Source organism: Leptonotus elevatus, chromosome 5, assembly GCF_054856555.1.
Source record: "Leptonotus elevatus isolate MCC_2025b chromosome 5, RoL_Lele_1.0, whole genome shotgun sequence".
NCBI classification, from domain to species: Eukaryota; Metazoa; Chordata; class Actinopteri; order Syngnathiformes; family Syngnathidae; genus Leptonotus; species Leptonotus elevatus.
The window spans coordinates 11,882,291-11,896,065 of NC_141243.1; the positions used below are offsets into that span (position 1 = coordinate 11,882,291).

At 39.9% G+C, this 13,775-nt stretch overlaps 1 protein-coding gene across 1 annotated transcript in view; it reads left to right on the forward strand.

Moving 5' to 3' along the window:
- The first annotated feature begins 3,014 nt into the window (after positions 1–3,014).
- pde4d (phosphodiesterase 4D, cAMP-specific) overlaps positions 3,015–13,775 on the forward strand; it is a 153,998-nt gene continuing 143,237 nt past the window's right edge. The window contains exon 1 of the mRNA XM_086077092.1: positions 3,015–3,663. Coding sequence (XP_085933218.1) covers positions 3,341–3,663 — 323 coding nt within the window. The 5' untranslated portion in view covers positions 3,015–3,340. The remainder of the gene's footprint in view (positions 3,664–13,775) is intronic.

Genomic DNA, 13,775 nt, shown 5'->3' on the forward strand with positions numbered 1-13,775 from the left:
TTAACTGACTACATTTCTAAATGTAGAAGAAGAATGGATTACATTATGGTGCAGATCAATGAATTATTTGTGACCAAGACGGGCAGTGACCCACTGTATCCTGCAGATTGAACTGTTGCTTGAAGATAAAGAAAAAAAAAACTGTTCTGTGCCACTTTGTAATGTGCATGACTGCCACCTAATGGTCTGGAGTGGAACCGTTTCAACCAGCATGTCATACTGTAATTGTTCGTTATTGTAAGTCATGTAATAATATATTTTTAAACTTTAAAATGATTTAATTAAAATGTATTGCACATAATAGTTGAATAAATGTTGTACTTAAGTGTTTGAAAACAAAACAGTTCTTAAAGAAATGTATTATACTTTAAAGTTAAATATAACTGAACCACACTTGGCAACTTTACTGTACTATAATCAATAAAAAAAATACCCACTGTTTGAACATCTAATCTGGTTAATATTTCGCATACAACTAACACAATTGCATTACATTTACGGTTTGATTAAATTAAAACCAAATTGGATGGATAATAAACCACACGAATCCTGCAAATAGCTGCTTATTTATTTTTGGCGGAGGTCATCAAATTCAGAACAGACAAAAAACACATTACCTTAAGTAATAATTTATTATCATTATCAATATTATGTCTAAAGCGCAACCCAGAATACGAACAGGGAGTACTGTACGCAAGGTTTTCCCGATATAAAAATAAATTGCCCATCTGTTGTTTTGTTTGAAGGTTATGCCGGGGACACTCTCCTGCCAACGACCTTGTTTAAACTTGGACAGTGACTTAAATGAAATGAAATGCGTGTGCGCTGAGCAGGGCCGCATAAGAGCACACACATTTGTCGCACAAGGCCATGCTGCTGCTTCGTATGCTGTGTGTGGTGCGCTATCACACTTAGCTGCCGCCATTGTTTTCTCTCACTTTATTTGCGAGGAAGATTACACTTTGGCTGTTAAAAGAGCGCCGATTGCATTCCCCTTGCTACTAGTTTCCGGAGGAATGGGCGTGTACCTCGAGACCTATGCGGAGGATGAACACACACAGTTAAGACATTGTGAGGAATTGAGCCTTGAGTCAATATTGATCATCTTTTTTTTTAGTGTAGAACATTGAAGAACCTGCGATATGTCTGCGCAGATTCGCTACATTAATCGACAAAGGGTAATCCCGCGGCTTGGCGCACCTCTTTAAGGGGAGCTGCAATCGAATCTTTAAAGGCGTTCACTTTATGGAGGCGGATGTGGTTACGACGTACGTCAGTGGTGGCTTCACAAAAGCACCGTTCATTTGCATTCTGGATATGGATGGGTAAACATGTCGTCCTCCTGGAGAGAGTCTCCAACAGTCTCTCGTAATTTATTATTTCATGAACCTTGTAAGGCATTTGACAAGTTTTTCATTTACAATACTGAACTGGAGGCAATTTAGAGATCAGTATCTTGCCCGAGGACACTTCGACAGCAGACAATGGGAGCAGGATTCGGAATTGCTGACCTTTTGGTCAACCGTCCAATCAACCCTGCTCTGCCAGCTGCTCTAATAAGACCACAAAAAGTGATTATATTTGTTGCCAGTCTTTTTATTTTGATTCTTTTTTAAATCCTTGGATTAAGACTGCTTCTAATTTTCATCAGTCATTTAGTCTACACAATTGCCTGCTCTTGTTGTGTCTTATGTACTCTCAACTTCATTGAAAATGAAAGCTTGCCCACAATGATCACTCAGTTAGTTTTTTTCATCTAGACGTAATCGCAGTTTTGCGAGCCTGATTATGATCATTTTTGCAACCTCTCATTTCCGCGTGTACAACACATACTGTACACATCTTTCCTGAGACAATGAAGTGGTTGACCCAGTTGTCATGTGAGCATGCACTAACACCACCACCACCAACAACATTGGTTGATAACAGTGTCGGATGACGTTGATCTTGTCAGTGATCTTGGCTTGCGTCACAAAGCAGAAATTCTACCTTGTCGTCAGTCCACACAAATGTTGTCTTTCTTGCTCGATTCACATAAGCGCTTCAGAAAATGGATGGATGGATGGATGGATGGATGGATGGATGGATGGATGGATGGATGGATTTCCTTTAATGTGAAAAGGACTTATTTTTACACTTGTATAATGGATAAGAAAGTTACATTGGAACAAAATAAATCCAACATTGTACTGGATTTAGAAAGTATGTGAATGACCAAATTTGCTAGCTTCTGTCCTATTTGAAGTCATGTGCATGTTTCTTACGGAAGTGTATCACATTCACTTGAAAAGAAAAAAAACCCGTTTTTTCTGACAATTTTTTTTGGGGGGTTGAACATATATTTTTTAAACTTTCTGTTTTATTTGATTTTTTTCTGATATTTTTTTATTTTATTCTGTCATTAAAAATATTCAGCAAAACTGATTTTTTTTCTTCAGAAAAACAGGCATAAATAATTAGATAAAAATAAATTACTCAGAAAAACAAAACAAAAATTCAGACCATTTTTTTTCTGGAAAAACAAAACAAAAAACCCCCAGAAAAAAATATTATTCAGAAAACAGAATCAAATAAAGTAAAAAATACTTAGGAAAAAAGAGAGAGAAAAAATCAATAAAACAGAAAATAAAAAAAAATCCCAGAACATACCGGTACTCAAAACAAACAAACAAAAAACACCCAAATAGTCTATTACTCAGAAGATTTTTTTCCCTCTCTCTCTCTTTTTGATTCTTTTTTTTTCTTCAAGTGAATGCAATACGCTTCCACGTGTTTTAACCCGCTCATGTTGCGTGCACTTGGCTATTTTCCAGCTCTGAGTGTGCTTAAATGATTGTGCGTCTGCCCACTGCCACCTTTTGCCTTCTCACTCACGCAGGATAGCAGGGGAGGTGCTCTGGGTGGGTCTCTCATGTTTAATGTACAATCCTGCTTGCTTCCCTATATCTGCCGCCGGATGTGGATCTTGCACAGGAGCACTCGAGGAGGGGATGGAGTCGAGCCTTTTATTTTTATTTATACTTAAAGTTGATTATTTGTACACATTAAAAGTTGTGCACGTGCAGAATTAGTCTTGGGACGAACATGTGACACCTTTTTTTTGGAGTGGGAGTGAACGTAGACTTCCGGGACACTTGGAGAGCAAAAAAAAGCAACTTTGGACCCTTTCTAGGCCACATGGATGTACCGAACGTCAATGGAGAGGAAGTTTATGGAGTTGAGTTTAACCAGATTTAAGTTTGCCTAAACTAATGATTCGACCACACATTTGCATTTGAATGCATTCTAAGTAGCGTTTAAGAAAGAAAGAAACAAACAAACAAGAAAGCTAAGGGGTGAAATGGAGCAAGGCAAAGTGGGGACGCAGTCCTCCGTGGCCGGCGGCGGTGGTGGCGGCGGCGGCAGCGTCGGAACCGCCGGCGTGAGTGCAAAGGCGCCCAAACATCTGTGGAGGCAGCAGAACCAGGCTGCGCTCTCGCCGCTCCACCACGCTCTCCTAGTGCGCAAAAGCCACCAGCGCGTCAGACAGCGAGGCTTCTCCGATACCGAGCGGTACCTCAGCCCTCTCAACATGGACCGGACGTATGCCGTGGACACGGGACACCGACCCGGACTGAAGAAATCTCGAATGTCGTGGCCGTCGTCATTTCAAGGTCTTCGACGGTAAGCTTTGCGCCGTGGGAGAGGAAAGGAAAAGGAAAAGGTGGCGGGGGACAAAGTGCTTCGCGATGGGCGTTGTGTGCATGAGCGATCCGGTCTTTTTGCTCCGGTTCCCTCTTGCAGAACTTTGGACGGGTTCGATGCTTTATTGCTTGTTTTCTTTTTATTTCAAAATCACGAGCCGCATTTTGCATCAGTTTTTGTGACGAGGATGTAGCTTATTGCAGCTTTTAATGGCAACAATTATAGCGCCTTTCTACATGACACCATTGCAACTTTTTGTGTTTTAACTCAAAATGATCAGTTTGGAGGTTATAAAAAGAGAGGAAAATAAAAATGACAACATAATGTGTCACAAGGTGCATATGTGGTTACTAAGGTGTCGCCCCACAGGCAGGTCACAGAAATTAGAATAACATATGCAAATCAGTAGACATGTTGTGGGCTGATCCTTAAGGATTATTGCTATTTAGCTGTGTTGTGTAAACCCATTCGTACTTGATGCATACTCAAACACATATGCTACAGTTACATATGTGGCCAACCTATGACCCCTGGGCCATACATGATCGGACCTTGAGAGCATCTGATCTGGCCTGCCATTCTATTCTGCATATGGACAGGTTCTGGTGTCTATGAGTCGAAGGGCACAGAGACAGACAACCTTTCACACTTAGAATCACACCATTCTGAGTGGTAATTGAACACACGCCTTATGGACGGAGGTCGGGTAAATGAACCTTTACACCCCCATGCAATTCTACAAATAGAACTTGAGAGAAACCAATGAATGCTCATAATGTATACTTTTTTTTTTTTTTTTACACAATTAAGCAGCACTTGAATCTAGTGCTTGGCATGGTTGCCTCACAGTCCTGCGGTCCGGGGTTCAATTTACTCTTTTGTGTTTTCTCTAGGCTTCCTTGCACATCCGCAAAACGTGCATGTTAGGCTCATTGAAGAGTCTAAATTGTTCATAGTTGTGAATAAGAGTGTGAATGTTTATTTGTCTATATGTGCCCTGTGATTTGCTGGTGACTCGTCCAAAGTGTATGCCGCCTCTTGCCCCAAAGTCAGCTGGGATAGGCTCCAGCTCACCCACAACGCTAATTATGTATGATAATTACATTTCATTTTCAAAATTAGCATAGCCCTCAAAAGATATTCTAGGATAAAAATGGTTTCTCATGCCTGACGTATCTTATGTATACATGATGTCCACAATCCCTCCGTCCCCTCCCCTCCCGAGCATTTTATACGCAAAAGTGATGACAGCAACGTTTTAATGAAGCACTTCCTGCACACATATTCGCCGTGGCAGAAAGGCAAAAAAAAAAAAATGGCTTGGGTGTATGCGGGAAGTGCTCTAATTACTCACATGTTCTGGGAAGAAGAGAGCACACGAGAGAGTGAAGGGAGAAAAAAAAAAAGCATCTGAGGATGAAATCTGAGAAGGTCACCTCAGCACCCATGTCTAAAGTGACTGTTAGGATGCAGGTTTTATGTCAAACCACTTGATGTAAACCTCCCGCCTCATTCCATTTTCTCCTTTTATTCAAATATTCCGCTCGCTGGCCGGCTACAGAAAGGCTGTTGGTTTGTCTGGCTGGCTGACAAGAATAGTTCCTGTCTTTTAGTGGCAGAACAGTCACACGGAGGAGAAGCCAGAGCGAACGAGCGAGGGAGAGCGAGCGAGCGAGCGAGAGGGCACGCGAGACCAGAGCACAGATGGAAATGACACAGCCATGCAACCGCTTTGCTGCACTTAAACACCAATTTCATTAAAAAAGAAAAGAAAAGAAAAGAAAAAAAGGGTAACATCAAAATGTGGCTTTCTTTCGCCAACATGTTCCTGTGTGCAGTACGACCTCCGTGAATAGAGGGCAGCATTCAGGAGGTTAATGGCCTGTGTGGCATCCCGAGCAAATTACATTTTAAAACAAAAACTAATTATGTTAGAGATACATTGGACTGTGCATTGCAGGGAACATTTGACTTACATTACATATTATGGCGTTCTTATGCTTTTGTAATCCATCTGCTTTGGATGACAACTTTCTCGTCAAATTAATTGTGACATTTGACGCTCGGGTCTAGGAGTTGGGGCGGTATGTTGCGGATGACGAATGAAAACGCCAAATTCTATACCTGGATGGGGGGAGGGCGGACGCTGGCTGACCGACCAACTTCCAGCGGCTACTATTTGTAGTTTGTATATGGGGAAGTGATATGCAGCGACTGCTATTCATCAACGGAGGGGTGGGGAACGCTTGGCCGTGGCGGGCCTCCAGGCTTTTAAAGCGCTGGGGGAAACCCTGCACTGTAATTCCTGCCCATTTCCTATTTACAAATTCAGGAGCTCTCTCTAGCAATTTGCTGAAAAGCTTCCCCAATTATGTTTTCCCCCCGCTCTATCTGAAACACCCTAAGATGCTGCAACATGGTCCTAAAGTCTTGTATAAATAGGAAAGTAGTACAGTAATTGGTCCAAAGAGTTAAGTTTAACCTGAGTCATTTATGTTGTTGTTATGGAGTCTTATTGCATGTGCATATAGTGCAATTTTTTCTCATTCTAATAATCTATCGGTAAACCAGATTTTATTTTTTGCATTTTCCTACAGTACCATTTTGAAGTGGGAAACAAACTGACCTATCTAGTCTTTTATTTTTTATTTTTTGGTGCCCTTACTTTCTGTTATCCTGTTGTCCTCTAAATTCTGCCGTGTTAAAGCCCACAGTCACCACTTTTCCGTAGCAGTCCTTAGTCTTCTTTCAAAATAAAATTGTGCGTCTTTAAGTGGCTAATAAGCACAAATCAAGAAGTAAATACTGTATTGGACTGACCCTTGATATCTCCCATTGACTACTTTATTGAGTGTGGTGAGTGATATAAATATAATGATTTTATTGGACATTTAGTAAATTAAAAGAGGAAATGACGTTATTTACGTAATTACGTTGTCCGCGCCGCGGTCGGAACGGGTTATTCCAATCGAACACAAATGAGCCTGTAAACGGGAGTAACTCTTTCCGCCACGCATGTAAACGTGTTACCTCGATTGTTTCAGAAACGGGAATTCTGACCTTGACCCGAATATTGACTGCATGTGAACGTAGTCATTGTAGTTGTTTGTTCCTGCATCTTGTTGCGATTAACTCATTCCCTGCCATTGACTGCTATTGACGTCAAAAATTCATTTGAACTATTTCTATTAGTTTAACATTTTTGCACTTTTGTTAACAAGAGTATGAAAACCTAGATTTTTTTTTTAATTGTACATTTAGAACAGATATAAAATTTATGATTAATCGTGAGTTAACTAGTGAAGTCATGTGATTAATTAAAATTCAAAATTAGCAGCGTCAGGCAATTAAAATCGTAATTAATTGCATGACTTCATGAGTTAACTCACAAGGAATCACAAATTTGATATAATACTTTATATCATACTCTTGTTAAGAAAAGTGGAAAAAAATGTTAAACTAATAGAAATAGTTCAAATGAATTTTTGACATCTATAACCGTCAATGGCAATGAATGAGTTCATGTTGACAGTTTTTTGCATTTTGTTGTAGTTCTATTTTGAAGGCAGCCCCATTCCGCTACTGCTTTATTGAAACATTTGACATCTAGAAACTACAGATACCTTCTCCGCTTTACTAAATCGGTCTGTTCACTCGCTGCCCTTATATTACACTGTCCAATGGCCACATGCTGAGATGTAAATTCAGGACACCCTGATTGTCCTCCATCGTTAGTCTGACTGATTGGTTTAATGTGTGTGTTTTTCCCCCCGTAGTTCCCCACTGTACTCCGTTGAATAAGGAACAAACTGCATCTTTTGTTGTTGTCTAGTCTAGAAAAATATATATTTTATTATTTACCATAGTCTCCGCTTTACACCAACAGCCATTTGTTGTCTCCCGAATAAAATTACAGTGGTCAAACGTGCCACGTGCAGAGATGTAAGCACAAGAGACCCTGTCTTTCTTGTTCTAATTGATGTGGTTGCCTCTTTTTTTTTTACAATTATATTAATTAAAAAAAAAAGTAGTGCTGAGCTGGCACTGTGCAGTGGAAAAGTGGCATCATTTGGCACACAACTGTTTGGAATGGTAAACCCTCATCTGGCGAGAAGCACAGGTATCATAGTAGGGCGAGACACTAGAACTGCCAACAATCAATTCAGTAATGAAAAGAAAGGTGAAAGTAAACAATGTACAATAATGGACGACTTCCATTGTCTTGGATTCTGTCTTCTTGGCATGCATTACAAAAAATGGGTAAAATGAGGATTTTTGTCTTTTAGAGGTCGTGATTCTCTGCCGACAAATCAACTGACGTTATTATGTTTTTAAATTCTGTCCATATTTGGCTTTTATACTAAAAAATAGCATGGCAAAATGTTATTACAGTGTGCATTGCAGCTGTAAGCATTGAACATTCAGTAAATAGTAGATGGCCTTCTCCACTCAAATTGCTTGCCGTGCTATTTTATTGGTGACTTGTTGTTTTCATGTGGCGCAATGTGTTGTTTGAAGGCCGCTTGTCGTCCTTCCCAGACATGCCATAAAATAAGTTAAAGCCGCCCAAGAAGATGAGGAATATGACGCTTTTGGCTCTGCATTGCCAATGTTGTTTATGCGAGCCATACTTTGGAACAACCTCATTAAGCGAGGCTGACGCACGCCTCACTTCTTCGCATGAAAACCTCAGCGATCAAGTCGCTCGAAGACAAATAACGCTGACACATCTCCTGATTATAGCAGACAGATATAAACAACTACCCGGGCACTGTCCCCCGAAGAAGAAGAAAAGGAACAGCCGGCTCCCCCGTTGCCTTTCACTCGGAACAATCTTGCGTATATGGGGAGAGACAGCGGCCCTCTCCCCAAAGACTGTGGATGTTACAGTGTGTCCCTGAGTGGCTGGTGCAGTGCAAAGTCCAGCAGCACCGCCCCCCCCAGGTATGACACATCACCCAAATGTGTCACAGTGCAGGGCTGGGCTTGGATGCTGCTTTAGGCTTCTGTGAGACCTCAGCGAGAATCTGGAGCATCCTCTGATGACAACATGGCATTTCTCCAGTTTCTACCCTGTTGCAATGCAGAGATGCTGCAAGGGCTGGCGCTGTAATGGTAGACATCTTTGTCAAAGGGAACATTCGGATCGCCGTTCTCTCGGTCCAATTTTTGACTGGAAACGGAAATGATGAAATAAAAGCAGAGGAAATGGTGGGATCTGGGCTGTTGGTGTCTTATCTGGGTCCTCCGATTCCAAATTGGATTTAACCAGTTGAAGTGACAGTCCTTTAGTAAAAAGATTAAAGGTAAATGTATTATTTATATTGGTGTGGACGATATTAGGTCAGCAAGTGTAACCGCTTGGCGCTCTGCCCACATATCTACTCCGTGAGCTAATTCGGTGTAGGTCAGCCTCCGGCTATCAGAAGTCCTGGTTAGCCGGATGCTTTTGGCAGTACGTCAAACTTGTTAACTCATTGGAAACGACACCAACGTGAATATTACTACGGAGAAGAAGAAAAGAAAACTGCATTTCACTGCTCTTCAGATGGCGCCAAAGCAATAATAAATGCCATTGTTTTTTTTTTTTATGGCATAACAATTCAGACTATTCAAACGGTTACTGATGCACTTCTCTGCATCGTTCATTTCCTAAAAAGAAGACAAAGCAGTGATGTTGCACTTTTCTAATGAACAATTTTATTTTCTACATTTATTTGAGAGTATTTGATTTATTGGAGAATTTGTCACATGGAGTGCAAAGTTAGGATTCAAACGCAAACAAGTTGCGAAACAGTTGTTATATACAAAAATACAAAGTAACAACAGAGAGCACACGTGGATTCAGATGACCTCAGAGAAAAACTCGATAGAGAAACCTTGACTGAGAAACCTCGATTGACACAGGGAATTTTATTTTTCTGCTTGTTTTGCTTTTGTTGATTTTAAAACCAAAGTTATGTACTCAACAATGATTTCTGGCACTTCTAGTATTTACACTTCAAATTCACTTATGCTCATTTCTGCCCCTTACAGAGAAATTAGTTTGTAATTTTTTTTTGCTTTTATTTCCCGTGGTTTCTCACACAGGTGGTGATCAAACGTAGCATGATCAGAATATAAATATCGTCAGATGCTGCTTCTCTCCCAAATTGTATTTTACTTGTAAACTTGTGGTTTATGGTCAAATGTAATTTACCTCTACAAGAAATGAGCTTTCTCTTGGCCCACGTGGGTGGCGTTCACGTTAACGCTACTTCGCCACCGTCTATTCTTTCACCTAGATATGCATACTGTGTCTTTAGGGGCCTTTGGAATGAATGAATTTACTTGAATATTACAAACTGACGGAACAATCAATAACCCGTAACTGCAGCTGCAAACATAAAAAAAAAAGTCTGTTACAACACAATTTTTTACTCTTCATTTTATTGCTGTTATTTTACTTTTATTATTAATTCCAAATACAAAAAATAAAACCCGTCCACAAATCACCATTTTTGCAGGTCAAAAGCAGATTAGAAGAATTTCTTCTGCCCACATTGTAATTAATCTTTTTTTTTTTTTTTGCAATCAGTCCGACTGTGGCTACCATTTCCAAGAAGGATTTTCACCAGTATGTGTACATAAGCCGCTGACTGCTGTTGAATTCTAATTATGTTTGTGAGGAATTTTGTATGACCGTAGTCTACAAAAGACGCTTGGAATGTGCTAATAGATGTGGTGCCACACATTCCATTAGTACAGATTAGCATAAAATTGCGTAGCCCGCATAATTAACTGGATCACAAAATGGTTATTTGTGGCTTTTATATACAATAACAACGCAAAGGCGAAGTTCCAGTGTAACAATATCAACGGAAACGCCATATCAAGCGGACTCATTTCTGCTCCTTTAGAAGAGCGCGGCAGTTTATCCCACCTTTTTTTTGAAAAATTATTTCTTTCAAGGACTTCACACATTAGGAGCTTATAGAAGCAGACGCATTTAGGTGCCCCGTCGAGGCAATTTCAGCCAGTCGGCTGTGGTGTAAAGCCTCCGCCCGCTGAATGAGAACGCTAAAAAGGTCACCAAGCATTCAGCATCAGAGCCAAACGATCAACGTTAACGTTATGCACAAGCACAGGCAGCCACTGCGCACCGGCAGCCTCGCTCGCTGCTAACCTTGGCAGCTCATCAAAAGCTTTCCTCACGAGTAACACTCATTGTTGTCTTGCTCACAACTGACGAGGAGTTCTTTTTAACAGCCTGCATGAGCATTAGACAATAAAACTCTGCAAATGTCAATTTGGTTCCACTATTGAGCCAGCTCTACTTATATTTTGATTTAATATGTGTTTAATAGGTCGCTGATGGTGTCGTGGCTCGTGGACTTAATTCTCACTCAGGGAAGGCGTCTCGATAATGCGCCCTTTAAATATCTGGCAAGCAGTCCAGGGTCGACTTTGGATAAGCAGTATAGAAAACGGACAGATGGTTGGTTGCTGATTTTTGTTTTTTTACACTTGTATTAGCCTATCTTTTGATTTTTCGCTCAGAGACCCTTTGTTTCTTAATGGTTTTTTAAAATCTTGCATATGAAAAAGAAAGCGTCATTGATTGCTAATTGAGGTTTTATTTTTCCGCTTTTTGTAACGTGAGATACAATAGAAAGCCAATAAAAACATAGTTAGCAAAGACGATATTACAAGTAGCCTTTCAATTTAGCAGAGCATAAAAATGCTGTAAATGTTTATGGCTGGTTCATGATGTCATGTTGTTTTTACTCTTGTAGTATTTTCTTCTTGCCTTTCTATGAAGATTATGTTTGTTTTTGTTTTTTAGGAATACCCACTTATAAACAGACTTTCCCCGTTCTTTGCCATTATTTTCATTTCTTTCAAGAGCTCAATCATCTTGGGTAATTATGTGTCTGTTTACTCCTTGGTAGCAAGTTGTAAGATTATATTTTTGGTTAATTACGCCGCGAGTTTGCAAGGGAGTGAGGAAGCTGACTGTGTTTTGTAAATAGACCGTTTTGCACATTTTTGCCAACTGGCACACTTTGTTGGTGAAATGAAGCGACAGTTAAGTATACTGTAATTTGCTTCATTTGTAAGCGGAGGGAAAATAAATCCCCTTTTTTTTTTGTGATCTGTTTTAGGTTTAAAGTACTCAATTTACAATTCTGTATTTTCAAGCAAACTTGGATCACATGTTTAATATTAATCAATTCCTTTTGATTCATTGGTGTGAGAACTACCTGAAAGCTCTGAACTCTTGTGTAAGAGTGGTCATCTAATGTCTACACAAAATTGGGCGGAATTTGAGCTTCTTCTTCTTTTTTTTATTTTTATTTTTTAATTAAGTCAGCCCACGCCTTGTTGTTGGATATATTTATTATCCTGAGCAATTGTCCTGTTTGGTGTGGGATGTGTTGATTTCCTCCCCACCCCCTCCCTAATCTGCTTGGAAAATGGTGGGAGCTGACAATTGTAAATGAAAAACTGTTCAATGGCAAATGTCAACATGGAGTTTGGCTGAGCCACTAGCTTTCATTGTTTTTTTCAAAAATCGGTTACGATGTTACAAATTGCGACGTCACGTGTGTACCAAAGCGTTTTTACAACCTCCGACAAGAGTTGCTCCATTTTTTTGATGGATTGATCTAATGCATGGAAAGACAGGACTGCTACTGCGAGCCAGAACCTCGTCTGTCTTGATACAGAGTGATTTCCAGCAGTCTTGGCTGGCTGCGTTCGGATCACATGGTAATATTACACTGAGTGTGACTTGCCAGTGAAGGCTATGATATACTGTATGTACACAGGAGGCTGTGCTGACCTATGATTTAATGCTGCCTGGATCCGTAAGGAACAGGACATTACATTGGAAATTGCTTGCCAGGCACATTTGTTTTTCCTAACCTTGATCCCGTCGTGTACAAATTAGCCACCATGTGGCAGGCACCTAATTTAAGTTGTCATGTCATTTCCGAGTAAAAAGCCGAAATAGTTGTGTGATAAAGCGTGACAGAAGCCCGCTAAACTAAAACCTGAAAAAAAAAAAGGCACAGATTGAGTCAAGTGAAGAATATTCTAACAGAATAGTGGCGAGATGTTGCGCAACATGATTACATAGGCAGCTAGCCAATTGGCATTGAGTCATATGTGTGACTACCACTGTTCTGTTTTTTTATGGTCACACGTCGTACATGATGAGTGGGATTATTTTATGTACCTGATTTGAAAAATCTGGTCCTAGTTGTTTTATCAGTCTGAGATTGAAACCGTTAAACCCAAGTGTGCAAATGCAATTTATTCAGAACTGTAGAATTATAGACACTTGTTTTAAAAAAAGACTGGGTAAAGTCAAAGCACTTGGTTAACTCTGATACTAGTTAAAGGGGAAGTCCATCCATTTCATATGTTGTATGGGCCCCCCACTAGTCTAAACAGGGCATTCTGATTCATATTGCGTTTGTGGAATCTTTAAGCAGGAAAATCCAGATGTTTTTATCAATCTCAGAGGGCCGCCATTTTGCCACTTGCTGTCGAGTAACAACCAATCATGGCTCAGTTTAAGAAAAACAGGTGAGCTGTGATTGGTCATTACCTGAGCAAATGCGATGCCATTTTCAGTCGACAGCAAGTGACAACAAGTGTTCCCCACCAATGGGTAAGTTGTCACACTATATGGGGTAAGATGTCACACTTTATTTTGCAACTAATCAAATAAAACAAGGACAAAATTATCAGCTAGAGAAATTGTTTGTCATTGATCTTGAAAATGTACTATCGTCATTGAGCAAACTTTAACATAAAATACAGTATTATGAAATAAATTAAAGTCCTTAGGAACTGCTGGCATGTAGGTCATAGCTCTCTGCCTCAAATAACAGTTTTGCTTACCTTAAACTTGAAATTTGAGATTAATTTGAATTAAAATAAATAAATAAAACATTTTGGTTAATTGATTAATGGATGGTTCATCATGAAATTTAAACCAGTCCTGATGTGGGCATACTGTAGCTCCATCAACAACTGGAAAATCTATTTTTAAACAATGAAACAAAACCTAGCAAACTAATTTTCCTCACTCTTCAGACTCA